Source organism: Babylonia areolata, chromosome 19 (genome assembly GCF_041734735.1).
Source record: "Babylonia areolata isolate BAREFJ2019XMU chromosome 19, ASM4173473v1, whole genome shotgun sequence".
In the NCBI taxonomy this organism is placed as follows: domain Eukaryota; kingdom Metazoa; phylum Mollusca; class Gastropoda; order Neogastropoda; family Buccinidae; genus Babylonia; species Babylonia areolata.
This window is the reverse complement of record NC_134894.1, coordinates 60,341,437-60,359,178: the sequence shown is the minus strand read 5'-3', so window position 1 is coordinate 60,359,178 and position 17,742 is coordinate 60,341,437. Positions and strand designations below refer to the sequence as shown.

At 42.9% G+C, this 17,742-nt stretch overlaps 1 protein-coding gene across 1 annotated transcript in view; it reads right to left on the bottom strand.

Moving 5' to 3' along the window:
* LOC143294387 (uncharacterized) overlaps positions 1 to 17,742 on the bottom strand; it is a 56,195-nt gene that overhangs the window by 18,570 nt on the left and 19,883 nt on the right. The window contains exons 6-13 of the mRNA XM_076605863.1: positions 14,625 to 14,701; positions 13,803 to 13,997; positions 11,012 to 11,094; positions 10,446 to 10,574; positions 8,251 to 8,373; positions 4,620 to 4,718; positions 3,462 to 3,596; positions 13 to 150 (exon numbers count right to left, since the gene is read on the bottom strand). Of these exons, the coding sequence (XP_076461978.1) occupies positions 13 to 150; positions 3,462 to 3,596; positions 4,620 to 4,718; positions 8,251 to 8,373; positions 10,446 to 10,574; positions 11,012 to 11,094; positions 13,803 to 13,997; positions 14,625 to 14,701 (979 nt within the window). The remainder of the gene's footprint in view (positions 1 to 12; positions 151 to 3,461; positions 3,597 to 4,619; positions 4,719 to 8,250; positions 8,374 to 10,445; positions 10,575 to 11,011; positions 11,095 to 13,802; positions 13,998 to 14,624; positions 14,702 to 17,742) is intronic.

Sequence of the window (17,742 nt, the reverse complement as noted above, 5' to 3'; positions counted from 1 at the left end):
CCGTTGTCCTACCTGAGGTCTGCGGAGGAGAAGGAGGTGTTTGAAGGATGCACGTCGTTCTTGTCCGGCACACGGAACCCCGCCAGGTTCATCATGTCCTTGATCATCTGCCCCTTGATGTTGATGTCCAGCTGCGAGTTGGAATGGAGACTGCAACAGGGCAAATAATCATAATCATAATCATAATAATATCTTGTACTTACACAGTGCAAACTCCTCACAAATGGGCTCTAAGCGCCTCACATGAAACAGTACATATGCAATAGCGCATAATACAAAATACTAGCACATAAGGACATGGAAGTGGAAAAAAAATTCTTCTTCTTCTTCTGTGTTCACTCGTATATACGTGAGCGGGTTTTTTACGTGTACGACCGTTTTTAACCTGCCATGTAGACAGCCATACTCCGCTTTCGGGGGTGTGCATGCTTGGTTTGTTCTTGTTTCCATAACCCATCGAACGCTGACATGGATTACAGGATCTTTAATGTGCGTATTTGATTTTCTGCTTGCGTATACACACGAAGGGGGTTCAGGCACGAGCAAGTCTGCACATGTGTTGACCTGGGAGATCAGAAAAATCTCCACCCTTTACCCACCGGGCGCCATCACCGAGATTCAAACCCGGGACCCTCAGAAAGTCCAATGCTTTAACCATTCAGCTATTGCGCCCATCGAAAAAAAAAAAAACCACACCAAAATCTGTATCCACCAATACAATACTACAAATTGCAGATAGAAATAATCCCAACAAACACACACACACACATGCACACGCATGCGCACACACACATACTGACACAGCAAACACCGACCCACCAGCACACACACACCACAGGAATACCCCAATGGAGGAAGATACGAGGGGAGTGTAGAGGAGACAAAGATCTATGCTTGGTCACATCCACAGGCCATTTTGAACAAGTGGAGGAGGCTGTGGGTTGGCGTTGTTGAGAGGGCCAGAAATAGAGGGCCCAGAGTGTCCGCGAATCGACTGCAATCGCGCCGTAATTTTAGCCCGATCTCCCAATCGAACCATATAATTATGTGGCCTGGTTGAAGACAAAATTTGACAAAAAAACAAGAGAATCGACAGACAGACAGAAAATACGGAAAAAAAACTTAGCCGTATGGAGAGCACAGGAACAAGAGTCATAATGGCTGCCGGAAAAAGAGGGCGCTAGCCAGCAGGACAAAGGGGAGGTTACCTACTTCCGGGAGGTTATCAGCCGTAGTTTCGTTTTCTCCGCATTGGCGGATAGTAATTTGCACAGGACAGGAATGTCAGACCCCTGCCGGAGTCTGCACTAGCTGGGTCACGGGTAAGTATGTGCAATTAAACAGGGTTTTCAGTCTTCATTTAAAAGAGGACAGAACTGATGAGTGCCAGAGAGCCAGAGGAAGAGAATTCCAAATGAAATAATATCTTATATCATCTTTCCATGCAAAACATGTAAAAAGAGAACGTCATGTACTCTGGATCAGTGTAGAAAGGCTACTGTGACCCCCACGTTCTTTTGCTGCCTTGTGGTGTTATGCGAACTGTGGAAAAATTTAGTCTGCCAACTCCGATCAGAACGACTGAGAAACAAGGATTTGGGCATCGCAAGCTTTGAGATTCACTTGCCAACTTCCATTCAGTCACCGACTACACCTTTACCTCACTAAGCCCTGTGCCCCTGCACTGTCCTCGCCTCAAAATTCCCTCTATGAAAATGTTGTACATGTTCCTACATATGGATAAACTGCAAGCAAAGGGAACTAATTTCTACAGTTAGAATAGAATAGAATATGTCTTCATTAACTCACTCAGTACAGCCAGTCCTCTCTTCTCCTCTACACAGACCCCTCGGATGTCCAGTGGGTGTCTGAATGACCCAACCTTTAGCCTCCGTCGTCAGAATTGTGGTATTCTTTGTCAACATTCACCTCTTCAGAATAAGAGCCTTCCGCTTGCAATATTTTGATGATGGTAATTGGGGTGAAACGCTGTTAACGTCGTCTCTTTCGCCGTTCGTATGGAGAGAGTTAATAAGTGTACCAGGGTCACAAGGAATATTAGTGGGGCGGGGGAGGGGGGGGGGGGGTGGGGGGGTGGGGTATAGTACATAACAAGGTACGAACATAAATCGAAAATCACACACAAACAGATACAGTAGAAATTAGGATACAAGTGCATATCAATATATAAAAACTTGTGTATACTCACGCATGCACACTCTGCACACACACACACACACACACACACACACACTCTCTCTCTCTCTCTCTTTCTCTGTCTCTTCTCACACACACACACAAACACACACACACACACACGTTTGAACAGAAGCCACATATTACATATGGATGGGGCTGATGACTAGATCTTCAGGTAGATAGTTGTTGATTGCACAATTCTATTTATCATACTAGATTTGTTCGAGAGACAGGGCATCGACTGCTTTGGGGGAAAAGCTATTGGCGAAGCGATTGGTTTTCGTCCTTATACTTCTGTACCGTCAACCAGAAGGGAGCATCTCGAAAATCAATCAAATCAAATCATTCTGCTTACAGGAATGTATTGTCCATGTGTTCTGTGTGGCTTATTCAAGATTAAAGAGGCTATGCCAGTCTTGAATAAAAGCTAATTTGTGTTTGCAAATTTCTTCTGTCTTTTGCTGCTGTGTGCACATGTCAAATGATTGGTATAAGTACAGGTCTGGCGCTTCCTTTTTTTTTGAGGAAGTGTCTGGGTTTGTTCCAATGTATCTTTTATTTACCTGTGTGCTAGCTGAATCGGTAGCATAAGCAGCACTGACTTGAAGTTGTGTACCTTGTGAATGGAGAGAGTTACCACTACCACTCTTTACTATTTGTTAATCATTCTGCTCACAGCCTTGCCGACCAGAACTTCTACAGTATCTCCAGCAACATCCCTATGAGTCAGTTTGGAAGAAAAAGCGGTCCATTTCAGTACAATTTCTTTTCTTTTTGCCCTGCGTCAATGTGGCAGGGGCACCTGCGGAGATGGAAAAATCCCTGGTGTTGATAGGGTTAACAGACGGGCGCAACAGCCGAGTGGTTAAAGCGTTGGACTGTCAATCTGAGGGTCCCGGGTTCGAATCACGGTGACGGCGCCTGGTGGGTAAAGGGTGGAGATTTTTACGATCTCCCAGGTCAACATATGTGCAGACCTGCTAGTGCCTGAACCCCCTTCGTGTGTATATGCAAGCAGAAGATCAAATACGCACGTTAAAGATCCTGTAATCCATGTCAGCGTTCGGTGGGTTATGGAAACAAGAACATACCCAGCATGCACACTCCCAAAAACGGAGTATGGCTGCCTACATGGCGGGGTAAAAACGGTCATACACATAAAAGCCCACTCGTGTGCATACCAGTGAACGCAGAAGAAGAAGAAGAAGAAGAAATGGTTAACAAAGTTTCACGAGGCACACGGGCAGGGGCTCACGACCCACCTCGGGGAAATGTTGACCTCCAGGATCCAAGGTCGCAGCTGATCATCCAGCAGGATGTCGAAGCCAAACAGCTCGTGCACGACGTAGCGGCTGCGGACGTTGGACTTCACCATGCTGTTGATGGAGGCCTCAGAGCTGCACACACACACACACACACACACACACACACACACACACACACACACAGCACACACACACACACAGCACACACACACAAACACACACACACACAGCACACAAACACACACCCAAACACACACACACACACACACACACACACCAACTGTTTGGTTCAATAGAGAAAATAAATAAATGAAATAATAATAAAAATAATAAGAAGAAGAATACATAGTTTTTCTATGGCGCAATATCCAGCACCAATGCTGCTCAAAGCACCTTACATCATAGTTGACTATAAACATGCCTTAAAAAACATATCAACCGCTATCTGACAATGGAAAACATCCAGTGTGTTCATATGAATGCAACAGCACACTAAAGATTATAAAAGCTATGAAGTAAATAAGGTCTTAGATTAAAACAAAATGCATTTCATAGAACACACACATGCACACACACACACATGCACACACGCACACACACACACACATGCACTCTAATATCACTTCAAGTGGAAAGACGTTAAACTGAAGATGAACACACATGCACACACTCACACATATATATAAATGTCCCTTACAGACACACACACACTGACATTTAAATATCAACTGCACTAAAAAAACAAAACTGCATAAGTATTAAAATATTTCTTATTTTCTAACATAGAATTCTGTTTGGACATACTAACATGCCTACACACTTACATTCGCGTACCTCAGCACTGTAACCACACAAACACAAACACGCATGCATGCACGCACGCACACATGCACACACACACACACACACATACGCCCATTAAAAATAACCAAATAGAAAAAAAAAAATGACATCACATCTAAGACAGAAACTACCTACATAAAATACACAACGCATTAAAACAGGACTACAAAAATACTAAAAAAAAAAATCAAATGAGATTAATAAATCAATCAAAATAAATAAATGAATAAATCAACTCTTTCACTCTTTCCACACACCCCCACCCCAGTCCCCCCCACCCCCCTCCCACCCCTCAGACACACACACACTGACCTGATGAGTGTTTTCACCACAATGTCCTTGACACTGTCCCACACGGCCTGGGTATTGACACCCTCTTTCTTCAGGTAGTTCCACAGCGACTTCAGGCTCCTGCGCCATTCACCAGGACATTTCTAACTTACTAATAATCTACCTAATCAATCTCTCAAACTCGGCACCTCTTTATCCTATTATTATTATTATTATTTACTCACCTTTTTTTTTTTTTTTTTTTTTTTTTTTCCCTCAAGGCCTGACTAAGCGCGTTGGGTTACGCTGCTGGTCAGGCATCTGCTTGGCAGATGTGGTGTAGCGTATATGGATTTGTCCGAACGCAGTGACGCCTCCTTGAGCTACTGAAACTGAAACTGAAATTTATCCTAAAATGTACTGATTATGTTCCAATGTCAGTGATATTTTATGAATATAGAAAATGGAAGTTTGCTTTTGATTCAACGGGCGCAATAGCCGAGCGGTTAAAGCGTTGAACTTTCAATCTGAGGGTCCCGGGTTCGAATCACGGTGACGGCGCCTGGAGGGTAAAGGGTGGAGATTTTTACGATCTCCCAGGTCAACATATGTGCAGACCTGCTAGTGCCTGAACCCCCCTCGTGTGTATATGCAAACAGAAGATCAAATACGCACGTTAAAGATCCTGTAATCCATGTCAGCGTTCAGTGGGTTATGGAAACAAGAACATACCCAGCATGCACACCCCCGAAAACAGAGTATGGCTGCCTACATGGCGGGGTAAAAATGGTCATACACGTAAAAGCCCACTCGTGTGCATGCAAGTGAACGCAGAAGAAGCTTTTGATTCACCACCCATGTCCCATCACTGTCAATCTATCTCTCCTCCCCCCCTTAATGATTTGATCTTTTCAATGATAGTCTGTCGTGTCGTGCTTAATTAGGTAAATGTGCATGCTTTCATTTATGTCTTTTATTTTCATATGTAATTGTGTGTGCGTGTGTGTGTGTGTGTGTGTGTGCGTGTGCGTGTGTGTTTTGCCTTTGTTTTGTTTTGCTTTGGGTTTTTTTTGTTCTTTGTTGTTTGTTTGGTTTTTTTTCTTCTTCTTCTTTGCCCTTGAGGGCTGGATGTAAAAAAAGGAGCTGTGCTTACTCCACTACCCTCGTTAAATAAATATTCATTTCGTTTCGTTTCATCACTTGGCACAGTCACAGCAAAGCAAGCAATACTACCACCACTACTACTACTACTATGATTACTACCGCTCCTTCTAACTCATCACAATCACAACAATAATGAAAACAAGAAGACGACGACGAAGAAGAAGACGAAAAATAGTACAGTTGTATCACACTTTCGAACCACTCAAAGCACTTTACAATAAAATTTTAGACAGACACAAAGACATAATTATGTAGATAATCAGAAGAAGAAGAAGAAGAAGAATACATCTACACAGCACTTTCGAACCTCTCAAAGCACTCTGCAACATTGCAACAACATGTTAGTCATTCACAAATAATAACACTAATAATTATATTTGTATTTGTATTTGTATTTCTTTTTATCACAACAGATTTCTCTGTGTGAAATTCGGGCTGCTCTCCCCAGGGAGAGAGCATCGATACACTACAGCGCCACCCATGTTTTTTGTATTTTTTCCTGCGTGCAGTTTTATTTGTTTTTCCTATCGAAGTGGATTTTTCTACAGAATTTTGCCAGGAACAACCCTTTTGTTGCCGTGGGTTCTTTTACGTGTGCTAAGTGCATGCTGCACACGGGACCTCGGTTTATCATCTCATCTGAATGACTAGCGTCCAGACCACCACTCAAGGTCTAGGAGAAAATATCGGCGGCTGAGCCGTGATTCGAACCAGCGCGCTCAGATTCTCTCGCTTCCTAGGCGGACGCGTTACCTCTAGGCCATCACTCCACATATTATAATAATACTTATAATAATAATAACAATAATGGTAAGAAGAAAAATAGTACATTCATATCGCACTTTTGAACCTCTCAAAACATTTCACAATAACACGTTAGTCAGACATAAAGACACACAGACCTACACATACACATACACGCACGCATGCCCACACAAACAAATACGTGTGGAAGAAACAGCTGTAATCCACAGAGTGCCTTAATTACGCAGGGACTGCTCGACAAAGGAATGTTTATAGATTTGTTTTTTCAAAAGAATGTGAGTGAGGGACAGAAACGGTCGGCAGGGTTTCCGGGTCTGTGCAGCTGAAGAACTAAAAACCTCTCCCATCGTGTTTCTCTCTCTCTTGAAACTGGGAACACAGCAGACTCTGCCATCAGCAGGGGCGTGGGGAGACCTTGAAGGGACACGTATCGCAACACCACAGACATGTCTATGCCATCAGCAGGGGGGAGACCTTGAAGGGACACGTATCGCAACACCACAGACATGTCTATGCCATCAGCAGGAGAGTGGGGAGACCTTGAAGGGACACGTATCGCAACACCACAGACATGTCTATGCCATCAGCAGGGGGGAGACCTTGAAGGGACACGTATCGCAACACCACAGACATGTCTATGCCATCAGCAGGAGAGTGGGGAGACCTTGAAGGGACACGTATCGCAACACCACAGACATGTCTATGCTATCAGCAGGAGAGTGGGGAGACCTTGAAGGGACACGTATCGCAACACCACAGACATGTCTAATATCACTTCATGTGGATCGACGTTCAATGAAGCTGAACACACGAGGAGATGCCACTGACCACTTATACAGGCCATTTCTGGGCTGAACACCCGTCAGTTCTTAACACCAGTTGAAGAGAACCCAAAATATTGTTGTAAGGTCAACTAAAACAATGTAAAAAAAACAAAAAAAACAAGCGAGGCAAGGCCTTCAAGACTCACTTGTGGCAAATTAAGTCCCCTAGCATTAATTAAAGAGTAATTTCCCTTTCTTACTATCTGCACCAAAACGTTTGCAAAATAAAAGGATGTGAGTGAGGGACGGAAAAGGTCGGCAGGGTTTCCGGGTCTGTGCAGCTGAAGAACTAAAAACCTCTCCCATCGTGTTTCTCTCTCTCTTGAAACTGGGAACACAGCAGACTCTGCCATCAGCAGGGGCGTGGGGAGACCTTGAAGGGACACGTATCGCAACACCACAGACATGTCTATGCTATCAGCAGGGGAGTGGGGAGACCTTGAAGGGACACGTATCGCAACACCACAGACATGTCTATGCCATCAGCAGGGGCGTGGGGAGACCTTGAAGGGACACGTATCGCAACACCACAGACATGTCTATGCAATCAGCAGGGGGGAGACCTTGAAGGGACACGTATCGCAACACCACAGATATGTCTATGCTATCAGCAGGAGAGTGGGGAGACCTTGAAGGGACACGTATCGCAACACCACAGACATGTCTATGCTATCAGCAGGGGGGAGACCTTGAAGGGACATGTATCGCAACACCACAGACATGTCTATGCTATCAGCAGGAGAGTGGGGAGACCTTGAAGGGACACGTATCGCAACACCACAGACATGTCTATGCCATCAGCAGGAGAGTGGGGAGACCTTGAAGGGACACGTATCGCAACACCACAGACATGTCTAATATCACTTCATGTGGATCGACATTCAATGAAACTGAACAGACAAGAGGAAGGGGCCACTGACCACTTATGCCCCTGACACACGCTGTCGTCAGTGTTGCTCTGGTAATCAGCGTTGCGCTTGTTGATGCTGTAGTTGGTCAGGTGCATGAACTTGTTGTTCAGGTTCTTCATGGACGATGAGTACCTGGCACACACACACACACACACCACCCAGGTCACTCACAACACTCTGGTATCCAATAATTCTCTAATAATCCTCTACTACCTAGTAATCAACTAATATTTAGTCATTCTCTAGTATCTAGGAAATCTCGTTAGTTATCAACTATTACTCTTATATTTTGCAACTCTCTAGTATCTAGGAAATCTCTGATATCCAGTATCAGTATCAGTAGCTCAAGGAGGCGTCACTGCGTTTGGTCAAATTCATATACGCTACACCACATCTGCCAAGCAGATGCCTGACCAGCAGTGTAACCCAACGCTCTTAGTCAGGCCTTGAGAAAAAATAAAATAAAATAAAATAAAATAAAATAATAAAATAACAAAATAACTAACTAACTAACTAAATAAAGTGTGTGTGTAGGAGTTGGTGCTCATGTACATTTATGTGCATTTGATTGTGCTTTCATATCTGTGAAAAAGCATGTTTGTTGCATGTCTGTTATGCATGTGTGTGTGTGTTTGTGTGTGTGTATGTGTGAACGTGTGTCTGCATGTTTTACATTTATTTGCTTATTCATCATCATTGTTGTCTTTTTTTCTTTCTTTCTTTCTTTTTTTTTTGTGTGTGTGTGTGTGCGTGTGTCCACTTAGAGAGTTGACTTCATCAAAGATTTTGCGCCTTATATCCAGTAAAATCTCTATCATCAAGGGAATCTCTAAATACGTAATAGACTGAGATGATTCTCTAAACTGTATTCCACTTCACAAAGCAGTGCTGTCACTAATTATTCTCATAGCACCTGGGTGTGGCTGGGCATGGGGGGGGCGGGTGAGGGACCCGGAATGAGTGGCATGGGAGTGATGCAACTGAAATGGTGCACATGACCGGCACAATAGCCGAGTGGTTAAAGCGTTGGACTTTCAATCTGAGGGTCCCGGGTTCAAAACTCGGTGATGGCACCTCGTGGGTAAAAGGGTGGAGATTTTTCCGATCTCCCAGGTCAACATATGTGCAGACCTGCTTAGTGCCTGGACCCCCTTAGTGTGTATATGCACGCAGAAGATCAAATACGCATCTAAAGATGCTGTAATCCGTGTCAACGTTCGGTGGGTTGTGGAAACAAGAACATACCCAGCAGGCACACTCCCGAAAACGGAGTATGGCTGCCTACATGGTGGGGTAAATAAACAAAACAGTCATATACGTAAAAATGTGACATGTCTGTCTGAGTGTGTATGCATGCGTGCCTGAAATCTGATTGAATGACACAGGAAACGAATGATGAGCGCCCAACGACAGCCATCAGTCGGCTCTACCCAGGTAGGCAGCCTGCTGTAAAAATGACCCTGTGTTTGTAAAGCGCTTAGATCTTGGTCTCTGACTGTGGGTAGGTGCTATATAAGTATCTATATCATTCATTCATGATGGGGCAGCAAAAAAAAAAAAAAAAAAAAAAAAAAATCTCATAGTGGTATTCCTCCTTCACACACACCAATCAAATCAAATCAAATAACGTTGCTTTTAGCCCAGCCAACCGCATACAGGCCATTTCTGGGCTGAACACCCGTCAGTTCTTAACACCAGTTGAAGAGAACCCAAAATATTGTTTAAGGTCAACTAAAACAATGTAAAAAAAAAAAAAAAAAAAAAAAAGGATCAATTCGCCCATGTCTCACTCATTCCATGTAAAATCCAAATCAGGTTAAAGGTACTGATTTCCTTCTGGACCCGAGAAACAGTATCCTTCTTGCTTTCCAAGATTCTGAAGGTGATCAGTTCGAACGTGTCATTCAAAAAAATACTGGATATTTCAAAGAAAGATAAAACATGCAATAAAGTTCAAAGACAACAAGTCTCTCTCTCTCTCTCTCTCTCACACACACACACACACACATATGTGGAGCCAAAGAAGGTAAATTAAAAAAAAACATGAAAATGACGTAATGTAACAGGCACAATTACCTATTCTATTATACAGTTACACATTACATTTAAACTTGACTCATGTACAGTGCAAATCTTACGCAAAATCTAAAACCGTTATTCTTATAATCATCCTTTACGCAGCTACGTTCAATGTGAGCACTCACTTGCAGGATGCAAATCTTGCCAAGCCATCTTCAAACACGTAAGCTCTCAAGGGGTCGTAGGAAGTGACGTAGACATAGATGCGCATGTCAAACTTGCTGTCGTTGATCAACAATGGCCTGGCCAGGTACCTGACGGACATCAACATCCCTCCCTCCCATTAACCGTGACGTGTCCCACACTAATAATGCTGAGAACACGGGAGACTGGAAACGACATATGAAAACCTATAATTATTCTGGACAGTAAAAGCTGCTCACAATATGAAGTCAAAATCTTAAGACTCGTATCTTGTATGTGTGCACAAATACAGAATTTTCAATGTTTGGCACGAGCAAAATTAAATTACAACTTAAACTGAAACAGGGTAAGTAAAGAAAGTATACAAATCAAAATACACACAACTGACATCAATGGGCGCCCTCTCTCTCTCTCACACTAATGCATACATACACATGCACACAAACACACACACACACACACACACACACTAACACACATACACACACACCAACACAGATTCACACACACACACACACACACACACACACACAGAAGCACAGCTTACTTCTGCACAATAATTGGCTTCCTTCTGGGAATCTGGTTCCATTTGTTGACTACTCTGATGCCAATGCCGCGAGCTGATGCAGGCTACACAGAAAATCAATGTGAATTAAATCACCAACAATGACAAGTTGTTGTTTGGATTGACACCAAAAACAGGGTTATTTTCAACAAGTGTAATGTATGTACGCCTTCACAAAAATAGAACTCTTCAGTCAAGTCAAGAAGAACAGTAACTATGGTAGTTAACCTGCACATAAACAACTGAACACCTGATTCCCACGCACAAGTACATTACAAGAAGTTTCAAAGAACTGCCACAAGGACGTTAAAATATAACATTTAATTCACACCAATGTTGTGAATTGAAATACAAATACAAAGACACCACTACACACAGCTATTTCTCAGTATAACTGTAATCCTTTCCTGCCTCACCACTCCATATAGCTATTTCATTTCAGTCATTCGGATGAGACGATAATCCGAGGTCCCGTGTGCAGCATGCACTTAGTGCGCATATAAGAACCCACGGCAACAAAAGGGTTGTCCCTGGCAAAATTCTGTAGAAAAATCCACTTTGATAGGAAAAACAAATAAAACTGCACGCAGGAAAAAAATATAAAAACAAGAGAGGCAAGGCCTTCAAGACTCACTTGTGATAAATTAAGTCCCCTAGCATTAATTACAGAGTAATTTCCCTTTTTTACTATCTGCACCAAAACGTTTGCAAAATAAATAAAAATTCCATGCTTAGCAAAAGAAGTTCCTGTTTGAACAAAAAATTATAATAATGACTCCTCTTGTTGTTGTGTCAGAATAAGAGGTCAAAGTGCCAAGTTTAGAGAATACAAAAAATATAAATATAACAGTAAATGCAGTTTGCATATAATTAGGCTTCTTTTTTATTTTTTTGTGCCCATCCCAGAGGTGCAATATTGTTTTAGACAAGATGACTGGAAAGAACTGAATTTTTCCTGTTTTTATGCCTAATTTGGTGTCAACTGACAAGGTATTTGCAGAGAAAATGTCAATGTTAAAGTTTACCATGGACACACAGACACACACACACACACACAGACACACACACACACAGACAACCGAACACCAGGTTAAAACTTTGTTTACACAAGTGAGTCCAAAAAAAGGATAAAGCAAAGTCATGAGCGCAGTAAAAAAAGAACCCACGACAACATAAGTGTTGTCCTCTGACAAAATTCTGTAGAAGAAATCCACTCTGACTGCATCGCAAATATATATGTATGCAAGCACTCAAGGCCTCACAAACCCGTGTTGGTTTACGCTGCTGTTCAGGCATCTGTCTGCCTAGCAGTTGTGTGGTGCAGCATATATGTGGAGTGATGGCCTAGAAGTAACACGTCCGCCTAGGAAGCGAGAGAATCTGTGCGTGCTGGTTCGAATCATGGCACAGCCCTCGAAATTTTCTCCCCCTCCACTAGACCTTGAGTGGTGGTCTGGACACTAGTCATTCGGATGAGACGATAAACCGAGGTCCCGTGTGCAGCATGCACTTAGCGCACGTAAAAGAACCCACGGCAACAAAAGGGTTGTTCCTGGCAAAATTCTGTAGAAAAATCCACTTCAATAGGAAAAACAAATGGCGCTGTAGTATGGCGATGCGCTCTCCCTGGGGGCAGCAGCCCGAATTTCACACAGAGAAATCTGTTGTGATAAAAAGAAATACAAATACAAATACAAATATGGATTTGTCCAAACACACACTGACACCTCCTCGTGAAACTGAAGGCACTGCATCAAATTTCATTCAACAAAATCAACTCCACCACACAAAAGAAGTGTGTTCTTGCACTTCAGCTCTGTGCCACACACTGATGTGTTCCATCTCGCCCTGGTTCAGCAGTCAAGAGGTTGTGACTGACTGATTTAGGTGGACAATTATATAGTGGTCATGTAGCGCGTATGGACAACTCCAGAATGCCAAAGGCCGTCTTCTATGGCGAACTGCGTGAAGGTAAACGCAGCGTTGGAGCTCCATGCAGACGCTACAAGGACCAACTGAAGCAGCAGATGTCACGTAGCGAAACTGACCACCACAGCTGGGAGACACTGGCAGCAAACAGATCTGCCTGGAAAACTTCCACCAGGAAAGCTGTCAGGAAATTTGAAAAGGAAAGGACACAGACAGCCAGGGAAAAACGCGAGCGGAGAAAGAAGGCATCATCTCAAGTTCACCCCTCCAGCGACCAGCCAACCTTCACGTGCGCCAGCTGTTCCCGACAATGCAAGTCCAGGATTGGCCTGTACAGCCACCAGAAGGCTTGCCTCACCCGGACTAGACCTTCTTCCCAGTGATCTTCGGATACAAAGAAACTGCCATCCTCCTCCGCCAGACACCAAGCTCAAAGCACTTTACAAACCGGGGAGGCATTTTGCACAACAGGCTGTCTATCTGGGCCGACGAAGCCGACGAAGAGCTGCTTTTAGGTGCTCTTCATTTGTTTCCTGTGTCGTTCAGTCAAGCTCCAGTTACACACACACACACACACACACATATATATTAGAGTGGATTTTACTTTGAAACAACTCTCTTGTTGCCATCGGTTCTTTTACATGCTCTAAACGGAGCCTCAATTCATCATCTCATCCGGATGACTAGCGCCCACTCAAGGACTAGTAGAAGGGGGAGAAAATTCTGACAAAGTGTTAGGGATTCGATATCATACGCACAGATTCTCTCACTTTCAAGGGTGACGCGCTACCGCTAGGACACCGCTCCACAACCCCCGCCCCCCCGTTGCCCCCCAACCCCTCACCGGCTTGATGATCCATTTCTGGCGCGCCGTGGAGTCCTCCCAGATTCTTTTCAACAGCTTCAGGTCCTGCGGCAGCACATAGGTCTGGGGAAAGAAGCCGAACTCCATCTTGCCAAAGCTGACCTGCATTCTGGACAGGTTGCGCCACAGTCGGTCCTTGCGGCCCAGTTGAAAGGAGCCTGGGAAATGATTCAGCTGGAAGCCAGGCAGCACTGAGTCGGTTATAACATCAGCAGAAAGATATATATATAACAAGAGAGGCAAGGCCTTCAAGACTCACTTGTGATAAATTAAGTCCCCTAGCATTAATTACAGAGTAATTTCCCTTGTTTACTATCTGCACCAAAACGTTTGCAAAAATAAATAAAAATTCCATGCTTAGCAAAAGAAGTTCCTGTTTGAACAAAAAATGATAATAATGACTCCTCTTGTTGTTGTGTCAGAATAAGAGGTCAAAGTGCCAAGTTTAGAGAATACAAAAAATATAAATATAACAGTAAATGCAGTTTGCATATAATTAGGCTTCTTTTTTTTAATTTTTTTTGTGCCCATCCCAGAGGTGCAATATTGTTTTAAACAAGATGACTGGAAAGAACTGAATTTTTCCTATTTTTATGCCAAATTTGGTGTCAACTGACAAAGTATTTGCAGAGAAAATGTCAATGTTAAAGTTTACCACGGACACACAGACACACGGACACACACACACACACACACACACACACACACAGACAACCGAACACCGGGTTAAAACATAGACTCACTTTGTTTACACAAGTGAGTCAAAAAAATGAAAACACACCCATCAAAATGTTGACCTACCTTCTGATATTCTCGTAACACCCTGAACCCATTAGCTTTCATGTGTTTCCCGAAGCAGCCAAGCCAGTCATAGTTTTCTATAAAAAATAAAAAACAGAAATTAAAAAACAGACATTGTTCACATCCATGATTCTTAAAATCAAACAAAAATGAGGAGTTCGTATCATACTCCCAGTTTGGTTGAATATACTTACCATGTCAAACTGACGCAAACCAGGCCAATCCGTTTGCTTTTCTCGGCCAAAATCTACTGTGGCAACTCAGTGATACGACACCTCACAACAACGACAACAAACATGCACGGAAATAACATTTCTAATGCATCAAAATTTGCAAAGATAGAGCAAATCGATAATGTCACTTATCTGAAAAATGGCGGCCATTGAGAATGATTGTTTACCTCCTGCCTGGAAATGGCATTTCATTGGCTAGCAGACAGCGGTCTAACGGTGAGATGTCGTATCACTGAGATGCCGCGATAAATTTTGGCCGAGAAGAGCAAACAGATAGGCCTGGTTCGCATCAGTTTGACACGGTACAGTATATGACACCAAACACACACTGTTTACATCCGTGATTCTCAAAACCAAACAAAACATGATTCTTAAAATCAAGCAAAACACACACTGTTCACATGCATGATTCTTCGAACCAAACAAAACATGACCAACAAATAGTAAAGGGTGGTAACTCTCTCCATTACACAAGGCACACAACTTCAAGTCAGTGATGCTTGAGCTACCGATTCAGCTGGCACACAGGTAAATAAAAGGTACATTGGAACAAACCCAGACACTTCCTCAAAAAAAGGAAGCGCCAGGCCTGTCCCCACACCAATCACTCGACATGCGCACACAGCAGCAAAGACAAGAAATGTGCAAACACAAATTAGCTTTTATTCAAGACTGGCATAGCCTCTTTAATCCTGAATAAGCCACACAGAACACATGGACAACACAGAACAAGTGACGAAGTGTCTGGGTTTGTTCCAATGTACCTTTTATTTACCTGTGTGCTAGCTGAATCGGTAGCGTAAGCATCGCTGACTTGAAGTTGTGTGCCTTGTGTAATGGAGAGAATTACCACCCTTTACTATTTGTTTGGTCATATCATTTCCTGGCCTCATTATTCGTATAATTTCCAGTGGATAAACAAAACGTGATTCCTAAAATCAAGCAAAACACACACTGTTCACATGCATGATTCTTAGAACCAAACAAAACATAACACAAAACCACGCAACACAGGCACATGACATGCAGGTACAACCACAACCACACACACACACACACACGGACACACAGACACAGACACACACACACACCTGGCTGCAACCTCGTGCACACATGCCCAAGTATGCAGAGACAAACCTAACAGTTAACTGTTCTCATTATTAATGAGCATGAATGCGTGCATGCGTGCGTGCGTGCGTGTGTGTTGTGTGTGTGTGTGTGTGCTTTAAACAAGATGACTGGAAAGAACTGAATTTTTCCTATTTTTATGCCAAATTTGGTGTCAACTGACAATGTATTTGCAGAGAAAATGGCAATGTTAAAGTTTACCATGGACACACACACACACACGGACACACACACACACACACACACACACAACCGAACACCGGGTTAAAACATAGACTCAATTTGTTTACACAAGTGAGTCAAAAACTTCTTTGTTTCTATCATTGTATGTAAAAAAAAAAAACCTGATATAAAACTATCAGTCTATGAGCTGGAATCATAATCATACATACCGTGGTTATTTATTTATTTATTTATTTTTTTAAGATAAAAGGTCCCATAACGTTTTAAAGCCTTTGGGTCAGTTAATTCATTCCACTGTGTCCAGGGCTCGGCATAGGAAGGCGAGGCCCAGTCCTCTCCTTCCATTGTTTTAGCTCATGCGCCCAACGCTTCGTTACTATAGCGTACCACGAGTTAAAAAATTCAGTGGTTAACGGTTTTGTGCGAAACTAAACAGCACAGCTCTGTTCTACAGTTACCCAAAAGTGCACCTGCACTTTCATTGTGGCTGAAAATGCCTTTGTTTGAGTATAATACATGCGAGCGCACAGTCACCCAACTCCGCCTTTTCGCTCGCTCGCTCACTCGACAAGATGGCGTCTCTGTCAACTTCGGCAAGTACTGTGGCTCAAAGTTGAATGCAAACTGATTCTAAAGTGGATATCCACTGTGCATATGCATTTGCCCATTCAATTGCTACAATTAGGAAGTGTCTATGGTTACAAAAGACCACACTTGTAAAATTTCTGTTATATGAGAAAAATTCACCCCCTTTATGTCAGTTGTGAAAAACACTGATTTTTGTTTTCAAAATATGATAAATCAGTCAATAATTAACTTAATTATTAAGTGAGTGCTTTGAAGCTTTGCAAAATGTTAGTCCATTCTATTCTTTATATCATCACAAAAATTCACAGCTGTATGTAATGGCATTCTTTTTTTTAGATATTTTTTGTGTGACATAAACAAACAGCCAGTACAGACAGCATAATGAAGGGAGTCATCAGGCAGTATAGAATGAGTTAACCTTCCCCAACCCTAGTCAGGTTAACCCATTCACACCTGGGTGGAGAAAGAAAAATCAGAGCAGAGTGCCTTCCCTAACCCTTTGAGCCCTGAGTTCCTGAGCAATTTTAACCCTTCTGCCTGAGCTCCTGAGCCAAAATTTGCAAATAATTGGTATTAAACTCTTTGAGCCCTGACCACCGCCTTACCAGTGGCAGAGAAAAATGACATAATGCCCAGCCACCGGTTGAGCGGTGCGTAAACACTTGAAGCGTGCAGAGTCTCAACCTGGCCCGTCAGGCCAGAAATCAGGGACAAATGTGCGAGAAAACAACTGTACACAACGCAGCAAGTAATTGATATGCTTGATGATTTATCGAAAGTAGAGTATGACAATGATTACTCTGATAGTGAGGTGGAATTCGAATCGGATGATTTTGCTACAGACAGTGATGTTGAAAATGAATCTGAGCATGCAGAATCAGTTGATCAAAGGAGGCATGTCAGGTTGAGACTCTGCACGCTTCATGGTAGAAATCGATCTTTTTTTATCCAAAGCACATGCACAAAACACAGTGAAAAGGCGCAGC